The sequence below is a fragment of the Leuresthes tenuis genome, unplaced genomic scaffold, assembly GCF_036924035.1.
Source record: "Leuresthes tenuis unplaced genomic scaffold, fLeuTen1.0.hap1 SCAF_6, whole genome shotgun sequence".
Taxonomy (NCBI): Eukaryota; Metazoa; Chordata; class Actinopteri; order Atheriniformes; family Atherinopsidae; genus Leuresthes; species Leuresthes tenuis.
This window is the reverse complement of record NW_027325360.1, coordinates 23,068,356-23,083,025: the sequence shown is the minus strand read 5'-3', so window position 1 is coordinate 23,083,025 and position 14,670 is coordinate 23,068,356. Positions and strand designations below refer to the sequence as shown.

At 40.3% G+C, this 14,670-nt stretch overlaps 4 protein-coding genes across 5 annotated transcripts; all 4 read left to right on the top strand.

The window, feature by feature from the left end:
- The first annotated feature begins 41 nt into the window (after positions 1-41).
- LOC140310120 (dual specificity protein phosphatase 26-like) lies at positions 42-2,669 on the top strand. Its single transcript, XM_072388283.1, has 3 exons — positions 42-734; positions 1,209-1,420; positions 1,510-2,669. Exons 1-3 carry the CDS (start codon positions 556-558, stop codon positions 1,704-1,706), a joined length of 588 nt encoding a protein of 195 aa, XP_072244384.1. The 5' UTR covers positions 42-555; the 3' UTR covers positions 1,707-2,669.
- A 345-nt stretch (positions 2,670-3,014) lies between these two features.
- Positions 3,015-5,574, top strand: LOC140310114 (serpin A3-5-like). The gene is made up of 6 exons (XM_072388276.1): positions 3,015-3,218; positions 3,886-4,516; positions 4,628-4,698; positions 4,805-4,998; positions 5,097-5,244; positions 5,320-5,574. Exons 1-6 carry the CDS (start codon positions 3,030-3,032, stop codon positions 5,512-5,514), a joined length of 1,428 nt encoding a protein of 475 aa, XP_072244377.1. The 5' UTR covers positions 3,015-3,029; the 3' UTR covers positions 5,515-5,574.
- Positions 5,575-5,667: 93 nt separating this feature from the next.
- Positions 5,668-11,867, top strand: carnmt1 (carnosine N-methyltransferase 1). 2 transcript variants are annotated; one of them, XM_072388279.1, is made up of 8 exons: positions 5,668-7,741; positions 8,129-8,324; positions 8,451-8,620; positions 8,800-8,940; positions 9,071-9,249; positions 10,215-10,328; positions 10,873-10,976; positions 11,071-11,867. In XM_072388279.1, exons 1-8 carry the CDS (start codon positions 7,605-7,607, stop codon positions 11,263-11,265), a joined length of 1,236 nt encoding a protein of 411 aa, XP_072244380.1. In that variant the 5' UTR covers positions 5,668-7,604; the 3' UTR covers positions 11,266-11,867. The 2 variants fall into 2 exon arrangements, with proteins under 2 accessions (XP_072244380.1, XP_072244381.1); XM_072388280.1 differs by having other exon boundaries at positions 7,629-7,760.
- Positions 11,868-11,966: 99 nt separating this feature from the next.
- On the top strand, positions 11,967-14,458 carry LOC140310117 (uncharacterized). Its single transcript, XM_072388281.1, has 2 exons — positions 11,967-12,579; positions 12,877-14,458. The coding sequence occupies exons 1-2, from the start codon at positions 12,199-12,201 to the stop codon at positions 13,042-13,044; spliced, it is 549 nt and encodes a 182-aa protein (XP_072244382.1). The 5' UTR covers positions 11,967-12,198; the 3' UTR covers positions 13,045-14,458.
- The last annotated feature ends 212 nt before the right edge of the window (positions 14,459-14,670 follow it).

Sequence of the window (14,670 nt, the reverse complement as noted above, 5' to 3'; positions counted from 1 at the left end):
AATCTTTGCCTGATAATGGTGGAAAATGATATATAGATCCGTTTTTGGTTTGTGCATATTAGCACATTTTTAAACGCCGTCCCTTCATAAAATGAAGAGGGAAAAAGCTTTATTTTTCATTAATTTTTCTTGGTCAAGGTGAAACTTTCAGAGGGCCCCGCTCTGCCAGCCAGCTTTCAGATCTTTAAATAGGCTGCTATTTTGATGCAAAAGCATAACGCATGCCCCCGAAGGAGTGAGGCACACGGGCCAGATTTGATTTGAGGCTCAAATGGCCTGACAACTGTCAGGACACATAGTGTTAGCAGTGAATTAATCAACGGTGAAGAAGGCTGAGACTAAAATCGCTTGTTATTCACTCGCTTCCGTTTGACACAGTCATCACAGAGGACTTGATGAGGGGTACTCCTCTTTCAGCTTTCTTGAAGGAGTGACGCGGTGGCTACAAACTAGTTTTTTTACTCCCAATTAAATTTTTTGCTTTGAACTAGTTTTGAGGGGACAGAGCTGATATGTTAAATAACAGATCTACCTGAGGCAGAGCAAGAAAAGGCAATGTCGTACACATCTAAACTTCCTGCGTCCTGGAATGACGAGCGGCCACCTCGGACGGTGGATATTGACCTGAGTTCACCTGGATTAGCGGTGTTTGAGTTGGAAAAGCTGTTGTTTACCGGCAAAGCTATTATCAGTCATGCAGATGAAGTGTGGCCAAGGCTTTACATTGGTGACCAGTAAGTACCTCAGCTTTTCCTTCTGGTGAATCCTGTAAAATGTCTGATAACTCTTTTAATTTAAATTAATTTTTTTCATGTTCTGTGATGGTAAACTAAACTCACTTCATAAATATTTAAAAGTATAAGCCTTGATTTCGGGTTTGATCCACACATATGAAACCGGAATGTGTCATAAATCAGATTTAAATTTGGAATGAGTAACAAGAGACCTCTCCAGCAGTGTTTCCCTTTGGGAACTTGCGTAAACTAAAGCTTTGCTATGCGAGTTTCCAATTATGCCCGGGCCTGGAAGCATGCCTAAGGCCTCTAAAATTTTCCAACTCGCATGCCAGAAATGTTCTACATATAAGCCTGTCACTTTGAAATATATTAAATGCATATAGTGCATCAGAAAGTACCTGCAACACTCCTGTGCCCTGCTAAAAAGTATCTGTAGATAAGTAGATATCTGTAGAGTGTTGTGTTTTTCAGACACAGTGCGGAGAACCTGGCTGATCTTTCCATGCATCGATTCACTCATATCCTGAATGCAGCTCATAGTAAACGAAGGGGACAGCCAGATATCTACGAGGGAATGAGGATCACCTACATGGGCATAGATGCCCGTGACTCCTGCAATTATGACATGAGTGTCAACTTTCAGGTGGCAGCAGACTTTATCCACAGGGCTCTAAGCAGAGGAGGTAAGGGGGGTAGGACAAAGGTAAAGGCAGTAAAAATTTGGTGTCTGAAATGAATTGTGCAATCTTGTTTTGTTCTTTCAAATTTTCAGGCAAAGTTCTGGTGCACTGTCATGTGGGAGTGAGCCGATCTGCCACCTTGGTCCTGGCTTACTTGATGTTGAAACAGAATCTGACTCTTGTGGAGGCTATTTGTGCAGTAAAAAAGAACCGGGGTGTGATCCCTAACAGAGGTTTCCTACGACAACTCATCAAACTGGATGGGCAGCTCTTTGGCAAACATCACTGAACCCTGTCTGATAATCTTTACTGGTCAGCATGTACAGGTTTTAAACACAAGGAAAAATACGTTTCTGGGACATTCCACATCTGCTCCAATCACAGTTCCCGGCTACAATTTATTCAGTGATTTTCTTTTGGTGTAAGATTAATCTGTGTAGTAAAGAAATCTTAGATATTATAGCCATGCAAATGTTTTACAAAACATTGTCTTAGTGAATGAATCACCTGTTTATTAAAGGCTAGAGTACATGTAAATCCACTCCATTGGTCACACTTTACCCTAAAACAAATACAGAATAAAAACTTAGTCAAATTAACCAAAAAAAATATTTAGAATACAAAGTCCGATGGCATTTTATAAAAAGAGGGGAACAAAAATGGAATCCAATCCTGGTCCTCAAGGCACACCACCCTACATGCTTTCCATGTTCCCCTGCTCCAGCACAGCTGATTCAAATGAATGGGTCAGGTCTTTAAGCTCTGAGGCTTCGGACGACAATAGAAATAATAGAAAAAAAAAATCCTTTTATACTCTTACTTTGACTTTCTGATACACTGAACTTTGAGCTCTCGCACCACAATGCAAAACATTGAGTAATGCTGAAGGCAAAAACAAGCACTGTTGTCCTTGTTCTAATTTTTCATGCATGTTACACTTTTACAGAGTAGTAGGAAGTAGTAAAATAGATACAAATTCTAGAGGATAGTCATTAAAAATGTGTACACATTCAATAACTTTGTGTTATAAAAAGTGATTGTTTTGGATTTAAGTGATTCACTAGGAATGTTTCATTATGATGTCTTATAGATGGAATTTGACCTAATTTATTTAATTCATGCTCCTTGATACTTGACCCTGAAACTGCCCAGGTACTGGAAATCTTTGTTTTAAAGCTGTGGATTCTTAAAGTTGCAGTAAATACATAAATGAATAAATGCATGTGATGATAACAAATTAAATTAAATAACTTCAGACTCTTTACAGACTCTTCAGACTCTTTATTTTTGACTTTATAACAAAAAAACCCAAAAAAAACAAATGGTCTGCCATGTTAAAGAGACGGCCAAACCAGCCAGAGCCATGTTGATCAAATATTTAGCAACAGTTGATAGTAAGACAACATATCTAAGAGACTTCTCTGAAACTCTGAGGCAGTTTTCCCAAATATCTGACAACCGGTACTACATGAATACCAAAGTATTACAAGGGTTTCAACTTTTTGTTACAGCAAGATACAAAGTGCTGACCGGAGACAGAAGTCATCACTAGCTAAAGCAAACGATGGCTGCTTGACTTTTCCTGCATCCTGTGCAATCTCAGTGTGATGCCATGATTAGTCCGCTATTGATCATTACACACGGCAAATGCAAAGGCTACACAAATAAGAGGTTGGAACAGAGAATAAACAGAGTCAAGGTTCAACTGATCACTCTAACAAATAGCAGGTCTTTCTCCATCCAGTCTGTGCTTTCCTGTCTGTGGTGGAGAAGACAAACTTTAAGCTACAGGAACAAGAAGGTGAGTGGTTAAAAGCACTCATGAAAAACTACTAACTATTTGAGTACAACGTGATGTGGAAGTGTTCTGCCCGCAGATGCCCACAGAGTTATATTTAACATGTAACATCTGTAAATGTAAATGCTGTCTTTTGCTAATTTTATCCACGAAGTATGACGCTGTTGTTGTGATGTCAGGAATTAAGAATCAAAGCTCCCAAAACCTTTCCTTTATTATTCAAATTTTCTCTTGGACATAAAATATTTCTGTTTATTCAACAATTAAAATCATTGCTAGGAAAGAAAAAAAAGCTTTACTTTCAGTTGTAAAGAGTTCAAAATTCCAGTTCTTCTGCTTCGTGTGTGAAACTCAAACAGATGATTGAAAGCAAACAAAACTCCAAACCCTGGTTTGTGCATGGAAGTACCTGACATCACTCTGTCTAAAGAAGAGACACACATGCATACTGAAAATTTGATGTAGAATAACTGAAACTGTTTCAAGTTTGACAGATACCAGTACGTCCATTAAGAAATAACTCTTATAAAGCTAAGCCAACGTACGTTGCAGGGCCTTTAGAGCAGCACATGCAGTATGACCTCAAGCAAAATCTTTGCATGAGTATTTGCAATTGCAAACATTGTGTAACCCAAATAAACAATGCTGCACTTTTGAACCCTTGTCTCAGTTCACCATGATGCATGCAGCTGTGGTTTTCTGGATTGTATCAGCGGTGGTCTACGTCTTGACAGGCTATCCCCATGAAGGACATGCCCTGCCAGCCCAAAACTCTGCGGTGGACAGCGACAGCAGCGTCTCATTGGTGACCTCAGGAAACAAAGAGTTTGCCTACAGTCTGTACAGGAGGCTAGCAGCTCATGCTGACTGCCAAGGCAAAAACATTTTCTACTCTCCAGCGAGTGTGTCTGTTGCCTTGGCTGCCTTGTCTGTAGGGGCAAGGGGGGAGACCCACCAACAGCTTTTCAGTGGTCTGGGTTTCAACAACTCCCAACTTAGTCAAACAGATGTAAACCAGGCCTTCCGTACACTTCTGGCCAATACAATGTCTCATGAGGACATCAGTGAAGGCACCGCTGTGTTCGTGGACAACCGCTTTAAGCCACAGCCCGAGTTCCTGGACGTCTTGAAGCAGTCCTATTTTGCCGAAGGCTTCAGTGTTGACTTCACTAAAACAACAGACAGCGCCAATACCATCAATAAGTATGTGGCAGATAAGACCAAAGGAAAGATAGACAAGCTGGTCTCCGGCCTAGATCCCAGTACAGTCATGTATCTTCTCAGTTTCATCTACTACAAAGGTAAAAAGGTCACATGGATGTGGTTGCTTTATATTTCAATCTGAGTTTGCATATTTAGGTTTATTATATCAGCTGTAAGATATCTTATTTATACTCATCACCATCAAACAGGAAAGTGGGCAAGTCCATTTGATTCTGACAAGACTAAGGAGGACATGTTCACTGTGGAGGGAAACAACAAGGTTAAATGCTTTTTTTTAAAACAATTGAGTTATAATATTTCATCATTATGAATTCTCCTGTTGTGTTTATTTTCCAATTAAGGTAGTTTAATTTGTCATTTTCCAGGTTCCAGTCCAGATGATGAATAAGGAAGACTATTTTGATACTTACCATGACCAAGCAATTAACACATCAGTCCTCCACCTCCCTTTCAACAACTCCTATTCAATGCTACTGATGTTGCCTGAAGACATGGCAACACTGGAGAATGCCATCAGCCCAACTTATGTCACCAAATGGTTGAGGTGGATGGGGTCCAGGTTAGGAGAATTTAAAGTACAGTTATCCTTAAAGTCTTTACTTTGTCTTGTCAGATCCATGCTAAGAAAATAAATGTTTTGTGTTCCTCAATTTGTAGCAATTATGACATATATGTTCCAAAGTTCTCCATCAAGACTTCCTACAAACTGAATGATGTGCTGATTGAAATGGGAATGACAGACATGTTTGGTGATCGTGCAGATCTGAGTGGCATTTCAGAGTTGGAAAAACTGGCAGTCTCAGATGTAAGTGCTCAACAGACATTTCCTTCCCTACATTCTGTCTACCTTCTGCTCACTCTGTCTTCACTGTGCTGTAAGGTTGTTCATCAAGCTACCCTGGATGTTGATGAGGCAGGGGCCACGGCTACAGCTGCTACAGGCACTGGAATCACATTGATGTCCTTGCGCCTAGTCCCAGTCTTGAAGTTCAACCGTCCTTTCATGGTGATCATCACTGAACGCAACACAGAAAACCTGCTTTTCATGGGCAAGATTATCAACCCAAACATCTGAAGGAGGAGGCACTTTGTGTGCAAGCATCGCTGCTATAATCATTAAATACAAAGAAATGGCTTTCTTGTGGTGTCTTGCATTATGACTACTTGCACAGATGCACAAAGGCAAAAATAATTCCCATTAATAAAAATCAAGGTAATCTGTTATAATAGATACAAATATGTTGGGGACAGTAGAGAAATTCTAAATTCAACCTTTGACCACCTGTCTGCTTTGTCAATGTTAAACAGTGATTTTCTTGGAGATAAACATATCCTAGCAGGATAAGAAAAAAAACTATATGATATTGCTTTCAATAGATATGAGGCAAATTCTTTTATTTCTTAAATGCATTATTTTACTGATTATCAGACTCCAAACTAAATGCCGAAATAGGTATTAACAAAAAAGCTTTGCCCAGCAGAGGTTATGGGCTGCACAATCCGTTTTGCTTTTATAAGAGTAGAGGTAGTTCTAATTAGTTATACAGTGGGGCATCTGCAGTTAGAATCAAACCTTAAAAGCATTTGCTGTATGTGTTCTGTCTGGGGTTGGAGGATGATCAGACTGGGGGGCAACCGCCATTCCGCCATCCCACCAGTTCGACATCCCGCCATTCCGCCATCCCACCAGTTCGACATCCCGCTATTCCGACATTCCACCAGTTCCACATCCCGCTATTCCGACATTCCACCAGTTCCACATCCCGCTATTCCGACATTCCACCAGTTCCACATGCCGCTATTCCGCCATCCCACCAGTTCCACATCCCGCTATTCCGACATTCCACCAGTTCCACATCCCGCTATTCCGACATTCCACCAGTTCCACATCCCGCTATTCCGACATTCCACCAGTTCCACATCCCGCTATTCCGACATTCCACCAGTTCGACATGCAAACTTCCTATCATTCTGACAAGGCTTTCCATATAAGGAAATGTGCGTTACTCAACAGGTGAGCCCCTTCTTTCTGTTAATTCATTTTACATGTTTTAAGACGTGTGTACAGAGACAGATACATCTTTAAAAGCGAAATTAAATTTCATATAAATTGGTTTTATTTGCAGCACCGGGAAGTCCGACATATGTGAGCTGTCACTGGTGTCTGATCATAACCTAACAGTTTTAACTGCAGTCCGTTTAAGAGGACGACAGCAGGGGAGGAGATCGCTGTCAGTGGTAGTGATAGTAATGTTGTAATCAGACACTAGTTCACGGTTCAGTTGTCCTGGCCTGTTGTCCCCAGAGAGTTTAGAAAATAAGTTATTCCAACTTTTTTGCGCTTGGAGCGTACATCTCAGTTATTCTCAGTCTCTGCATGTTAATGATGTTCACCTCTGTACCAGGCGACATGTTCTCGCTGGAATTAGTGATTTCAGATATGTAACTGGAGCACTGTCATTGATATCTGTAATTGCAATAATTAATGCTGTATATGATGCCAGCCTGCAAAAGAGGCATGGGCTCTATGGAGCTGGCTGCTGTGACAGGTCGACACTGTATTTCTGCTTAATCTAACATGTTTCAGACTCGCCCGATCTACATTAATGCCTGTATTTTGATATTTTGAATTTCAGGGGATTTTTATAATAGATTATCAAAGTTGGTTTGCGAGGTTGTGGAGTTCCTCTAAAAAATAGGCTTTCACGGCAATTAAAGGAATTGTCCGAAAGGCGGGATGTTTAAAAAAAATAAAACACCGTCCACCATAGGAGGAAAAAATTGAGGTCCGACTATTTGAGGTCCATGTCGGACTGGTGGGAGGTAATGGTGGCATGTAACTGATGAGACAGTTAGTCAATCTGAGCCAGAACTTCAAAAACATTTAACATTTTTTTGTGCCTGAGAGCTAGCAGACCACAGGTGCTTATGTAAAATAGATAGATTCCCGCATAATTTGTGTAGACAATTGTGTCCATGATCGACTGTATATTTACTCTTTCACTGATTACATTCGGTTGATATCACAGAAACTAACCGCAGTATCGCCATTTAACTATAGGGGGCGGTGAACACATTCCGAAGTCTAAACTGCTCAAAGTGGTAAATCTCAAGAAGAAGAAATACATTTGATTTTGATTGGATGGCTGTAAGTTTCTTTCAGACATGGCCGAAACAGCGAGAGATGATACGCAGGGTGGACCTTTTTTTAAGAGAGAAAGAATAAAATGCAGCCCGGAGGAGGAGGCCAAACTGGAAAGGCAGCACTTTTGGAGAATAATTGATGCTTTTAGGTTTTACAGGTAGACGTAAAATTGTAACGTACGTGAAATACAACAACAGTTTATGTGAATAAACGACGCTGCTAGCACCGTAACACCTCAGAGAATAGAGGTCTGAAAAAAATGCTAACTGGGGTTCTTATTGGCTTTTGGTTCACGCATTAAATTAAACTTGTGCTAAACAGCATACTGCGGGAGGTATTTGTCAGTTTTCTGAGTCTTTAAAAATAATCTTACCTCATATGGTCCACACATTCTCGCGTTTGTCCTCTTAAAAGGATTCACCTACACGATAGAACAGAGAGCGTAAATAATGTAGAAATAAAAAAAAAATCCAGGCTAGATGCAACATTATTAGGCAGCATCTCCGTTTATCAACGCTTGGTCTTGTGTTTTTCCTCCCATCAGGGTCCATGTCCAGGAACAGGTCAAGCGTGCTGAGCGTCAGTTCCGGAGCCTTTCGCAACACCATCAGAATTTGGTGCCAGGTGTTTTGTACAACCTGGCCCGGATCAGTCATTGTGCTGACCACAACCAGGAGATTCTGCAGGCCATTGTTGACAACAGCCTCCACATGTTTGAGAACGTAGAGTATGGTGAATGGGTAAGAGTTGATTTAAACGAGGTGCAGATCCAGCCCTGCAAATTGACATATTTTGTAATGATGTTATTTATTCACCATACTTTTCCTGAAGATTTTGTGCGGATATGTCCCTCTTGGTTATTTTAGGAGAAGGATCCAAGGAAGGCACGTCCATCCACTACATTTGACATGGACAAACTTAAGTCCACTATTAAGCAGTTTGTCAGAGACTGGAGTGAGACGGGCCAAGCTGAGAGGGACTCTTGCTACAAGCCCATCATCCAAGAAATCGAAAGACTCTTCCCGTGTGACCAATAGTAGGAATTGCACATAGTACACTAACAAAACATGCAAAATGTAACAACTTACATTGTAATACACACCAACACATCTATGTTGTACTATGGCTTCAGACCATCACTTATTAGAAATGTTTGTATAACTTACTCAGTGTTTTCTATGTGATATGTGCATTTTGTGCATTTTATTATATCAGTGATGTGTCTAAGGTGAGCGTGTTGGTTCCGGGTGCGGGACTTGGTCGTCTCGCCTGGGAGATTGCTCAGCTGGGTTACACGTGCCAGGGCAATGAATGGAGTTTCTTTATGCTCTTCTCCTCCAACTTTGTTCTCAATAGGTAACGCATACACAGGCATTAACACTCCTGGGGCTTTTATTTAGCAGTAGAACTCAGTAGTAGAGCTTCATGCTTTGAAAAGTACCACTTCCATAAACCTTTGTTCATCATTTTGGACTTCTCTGTTCAGGTGTGAAAACGTGAATGCTTTGACCCTGTACCCCTGGATCCACCAGTTCAGCAACAACAAGAGATCCTGCGACCAAACACGACCAATCAGATTTCCCGATGTCAACCCTCAAAGCCTTCCATTCGATTCAGACTTCTCCATGGTCGCAGGGGACTTTGTGGAGGTTTACACAGACTCAGGTACGCTATAGCCAAAGCGATGCAGTCAAATTTTGTAAACAACTGAAGTAAAATGTTACATAATTGAATCAAGAGTATAAATCATTCTGATTTCTCTAAAAAGTACATACCGTAAATTCCGGACTATAGAGCGCACCTGGATATAAGCCACACCCTCTAATTAAAAAAAAGAAAAATCCATTTTGTACTTGTATAGGCCCGCACCGGATTATAAGCCGCTGGTGTCAACATTGTAATATGAGATATTTACACAGAAAGATGTTACACGTGAGGATTTTTAAACTTTTAATTAAACGCATATGGTAACATAAACAAATACATACTGCAAATGCTTTTTTTCCCGAACAGTGCCTGTAACACCGATGGTTTTAACTTAAATATCTATCGGTAACACACAAATACGTGGTGTAAATGCTTTTTTTTTTTCAAACAGTGCCTGTAACACGGCTGGTAAAAAAAAAAAAAAGACAGTAGCCTACCAGGAAAAGTCATTGATCGCTTTCTTCATCTTCCTCCTGCGCACTAAAACCATCAGTCATCTTCTTCAGTGTCCGAATTGAACAGCCTCAGAACTTCGTCACTCGCTGCATCATATGCATTTCTGCGTTTGTTTTCCATGTTGAGGGTGAGTACAAATGACTGATTTACAATGATTTAGTAGTGTAAGTGTGTTTGATTTATCATACAATTTCATTGGACCACTGTGAACTATTTGTTAATTTTATTGGTCTAATGTTAAGAGGCAAAATGTTTTTGGCGGCATGAAAAGAAAAAAGAAAAAAACACATTATAGCCGCGCCGTATTATAAGCCGCGGTGCTCAAAGCCTGGGAAAAAAGTAGCGGCTTAAAGTCTGGAATCTACGGTATTTAATGATCCAAATAAAATCTACATTTTTGGGTATTGTGTTTTGGTAAATTGTGAATTATTGATCACCATCCATGTTATTTTGTGTGCTCATAATAGAGTCCTGGGACTGTGTGGCAACCTGCTTCTTTATCGACACAGCTCATAATGTCTTGGAGTATGTGGACACTATCTGGAAGATTCTCAAGCCTGGAGGAGTGTGGATCAACCTGGGTGAGTTAGCTTCAGTTGGGAAAAGAAATTAGATGTTTAACAATCAAAATGTTGTCTATGACTATCAAATACTAATTAAATTGACTTTAGTGAAGTTTTTACACCAGACCCATTGTAGCTGGGGTTAAAGAAACTGAAACACCATGCGGCTTTTTGAGTTTTACATTAATTGTGTAAAATTTGTTGATGATGTAGAGCCTTAATGTAGATTTCAAAATGATTGGTTTCAAGTGGCTTTTATTTTTAGTCAGAATAGAGAAGAATCATTTGAAATAGTTTACTGTTAGTAAATCTCAATCTCCTCAGTGGAGTGAAAGCAAAAAATGATCGTGAGACTTTGAAGTCCCAATAGCTACATTAATGGAAAATGAGTCCGGTTTAATTAATAACTATGTTTAACCTGTTGTCACCAAAATGTCCCACGTGTCGGGAGTACATTGATTGCAATTTCCTTTTCATTCAGTAGAATTTAAGCTTGAGACAGTCTTATAAACATAAAGATGTTTTTTTTGTCAAACCCATCTTAATGTTTGATATTTTTAAGGCCCACTGCTGTATCACTTTGAGAACATGGCCAATGAGCTCTCAATTGAACTGAGCTACGAAGACATTAGGACAGCGATGGTCAAGTTGGGCTTCATCATTGAGGTAAACAAGAGCTTAAATTCATTTTCACGACATAATTTTTGTCCTCAAAAAATGCCCTTCCGGTAGCAAAGCAGTGTTTATATTTCCCCTTCAGGTGGAGAAAGAGTCCATGCAGACCACCTACACAGAGAATGACCGCTCTATGCTGAGATACATTTACGACTGCGTCTTCTTTGTGGCACGAAAACCTGCAGAGCTGCACTTTAACGGTCAAGACGACGGCCAGCATCAAAACTCTCCTCCAGCTGCCAAGTCACCACGGCGAGAGGGCACTGACCGACTGACGTGACATGAAATCATTTCAATTTAAATTTGTGAACCGAGAACAGCACAACCACTCAATGGAATTGGAGATTAAGTTGACAAAATGAAAAATATGGACACAAAATATGGAAAATTGTAAATGGATATATTTTTCTTTTTTTGTGAAAATATCTTTTAGGCTGTCTCTGATGAATAATTTGCTCAACTCCAAAGGTCTCATGTGGGACAGGCCGGTCTCCTAAAAAGTGGTTAAAAATGTAGAATGTAGTATGAAGCATTGCAGAAATGTTCAATCACTTCTGAAACAAGTGTACTCACTTACCATCTCTTGGTCTTTTGGTTGGAGAATAATCAGTTTACCCCTGGCACGTGTTTTAATAGTTTGTGTGTTATCGCCAAACCACAAAGGTTTCAACTCTTTTATCTGTTATCAGTCTCATTCATTTTCATCTTTATTAACTTCCACTCCCAGAAAGTTTGTGTGTGACAGAACAGTTTGAAATCTATTTATTTTTTCTTGGTGCCAATAATCTCATCTGCTTGTATTCACCTGTCACTCAGACCTTTCAGGAGCAAGTTGTTGTAAAGCTGGTCATAATTTTGGAATAAAACCAGACATTTTGAATATATGGGTGTCTTTTGGTTTGCCGTATTATATCAATAACTTGTTGTAAAGTTGCAATTTGACGCAGGAAACAAATGTAATCATTTAAAACGCAGGGGGAAAGCATGGGGTCGTGTGAATGTGCCCGCCACAGGAAGAGGAGAGGCTGTAGGCGTGTCCAATACATGTGTTATCTCCTCTGATTGGTTCTCCTTGCTGCCTTGCTATGATCTCGCTTCCGGTGTTTAATATTTTTGCGACAACGCTGAACGTATCTGTGTTCAACATCTACGTGGGGAAAGCCAGTCAGTGATACATGTTTTTGTTGCTGCTGCTTTGATAGATCTAAAATTGATGGCCAAGAGACGCGCCGAAGACACTCTGCTTCACGGCTCTCCCCCTAAAAGATACTGCCGTTCACTTTGCAGTGGTAACATGCAGCCGAAGAGCATGGCCGAAACCGGGGGTGTGAGTCCACCGTCCCTGCTAGAGTTGCTGGGAAGTCGCTGTAGGAAGAGGCCCTACTATTTCGAAGACCAAGAGAAACCAGAGCACGCAGATTCCCGTCTTAGGAGAGCTCTCTGTGAGCCCAGGGAGCAAGCAGCAAATGTTTTGACGGTGCCGGTTTCTGGAAGTTTCCTGGACCGTCGCAGCTCCCTTACAGTCACAAGCAAGAAACGACCTCGGGAGGGCAGCCTTGGTTCAGAGACGGTTATCCCTACAGTTAATAATAAAGTAAGTTGTTGACAACATGGTATGCTTGTGCGATTTTCTGTATCTGAAGATAATGGGGCCGTTCTTATTACTGTACATGGAAAGTAATTTGTGATGTAATGAGACCAAATGCCCACGAGATGTCACGATTTCCTGTTTCTTCATCTAATAAACCTGCAACTTGTGTCGGTGCTTGAGGGAAAAGAGTCTCTTATCTTTTGCTTGTTATTGTTATTCATATATTTTTTTATTCAGTTCTTATTTCATTCTAGCTGTTGTTTTGGACGCTCACTTTTCTGTATTGCTCCTTCTTTTCAGACACAGGAAGACTCACACTCTGAAGACGGCACTTATAACTCCTTTCAGTATTGGAGGGTCCCCCTACCTGAACTTGACCTTTCACTGCTAGGGGATGACCGTGACTATTCCCAAACAAAAGAGAAGTCAAAAGCCAGTGGCTCGTCTTCAGATGCCATGGAGACCTGAAGATAACAGGTCCAAGTTTCCCTTCAAGTAAACATAAGAACGTTGTGATGGTCCTAAGCAGATAGCCGTTAAGGTTCCTTTAAATGCACCCATTTGTGGTGGATCAACTGAATGTCCCAAAGCGGGTTATGAGGGTGCCTTGGGAAAGTGTATGTTGGCAGTCAGTTAAATAAAGCAACAGTATTCTGGTGTCATTTTATAGAAGTAAACGTAGTTTACTAAACGTATAACATATGAAGCCATTCCTATCCATAGTCATTCAACAGCTTGTGTGAACAGTATGTCAGACAGACTGGTGTTGAGCAGCTGCCTTCTGTTTTATGCTAAATCCTTGTCTTGTAACCTTTTAGCTGAATGGTGGCTTTCAAACATAAATGCCTCTTTGTGATTCATCATCACATAGCAGTCACTACTTTTCATGGCCAATTTGGTGAAACTTGTCCCAGAGTTAGTGACAGATCAGTTGTCAGTGCTCGGTTTGGGACACCTCAAATGCTCTAAGGGTACTTTTCGTGCTACAGACTTCTTGTTCTGTAGTTTTTAGAGGCATTAAAACCATTTTCAATACTTATCACACTCCCTAAATCAAGTGAAGAATGATCTTACCAGCACCTCCGCACCTTTTTGTTTGCTTCAGACATGAAACAGTCGTGATTGCATCTGAAGGAGGAGGTCATGGGCTCCTCCAGTCTTCTTGGAAAGGCTCCGTGCCCTTTGGACCCACGGCTGATAAAAGGCCAGTGAGTCCTTGTCAGAATAATTAAGTGGTGGGACTGCCATGAAGGTCTATGTCAGACTTTTTACACGTTTTAACTGAAGGGCACAACCATGGTAAGTTATGCAGACGAAAGTAATACTGTGAGTGAGCTGAAAGATTTTTTCCAACACCTGTTTACCTATAGCTGTTTCAGATCATTTGAAAACTTGATGCTGCTTATTTACTTATTAGCTGTTGTTAGCAAGTAGCTAAAATTAATGCTAACTATCCTCAGCTGAAACAGGTGCCATTTAACTTGTCTAACAAACCAGTTTACTAAAATCTGTTGGCTTTAAGTTTAACTTGAAAATAGTGTTAAATATATGCTACCAGAACTAATTTTGGAGCCACATGAAGAAGCCGAAAGGTAAGAAAGTTTTGAGGTGAATACAATTTTAGCGTCACAATGAAATCTCCTCAAAATGAGTTAAAACTGCAAATAGTTGTATTACAAGTTTTCTGAATTGTGTTTAATTGTGCAGGCAGGTTATCAGCTTGATTATACCCTATTAACATGCATTTCCTGAAGAGAAATCTGCTCATACAATGAACCTGTCAAATTTGCCGTTGTTTTGTTGACTGTTTGAAATTGTTTTAACTGAATGTACATTTGAATAAAGTTTGAAAGGATGGTGTTTGTCTTGCCTCGGAAATGGATATTTCTGTCTGTCTGAGAAAAAACCTACAGTTTATATTTTGAAAATATGAACTGTAAATTTTTATTCTTCACACCACTCACTGGAAGCCATTGCTGAGCGGTTAAAATCTGATTTAACAGACACTTCCTTGATACTCCCCCAATTTTATTACATTCATTTGGACACATTTTTTTCATACTACAAAATGTATAGTATGCTGTGTACACACAC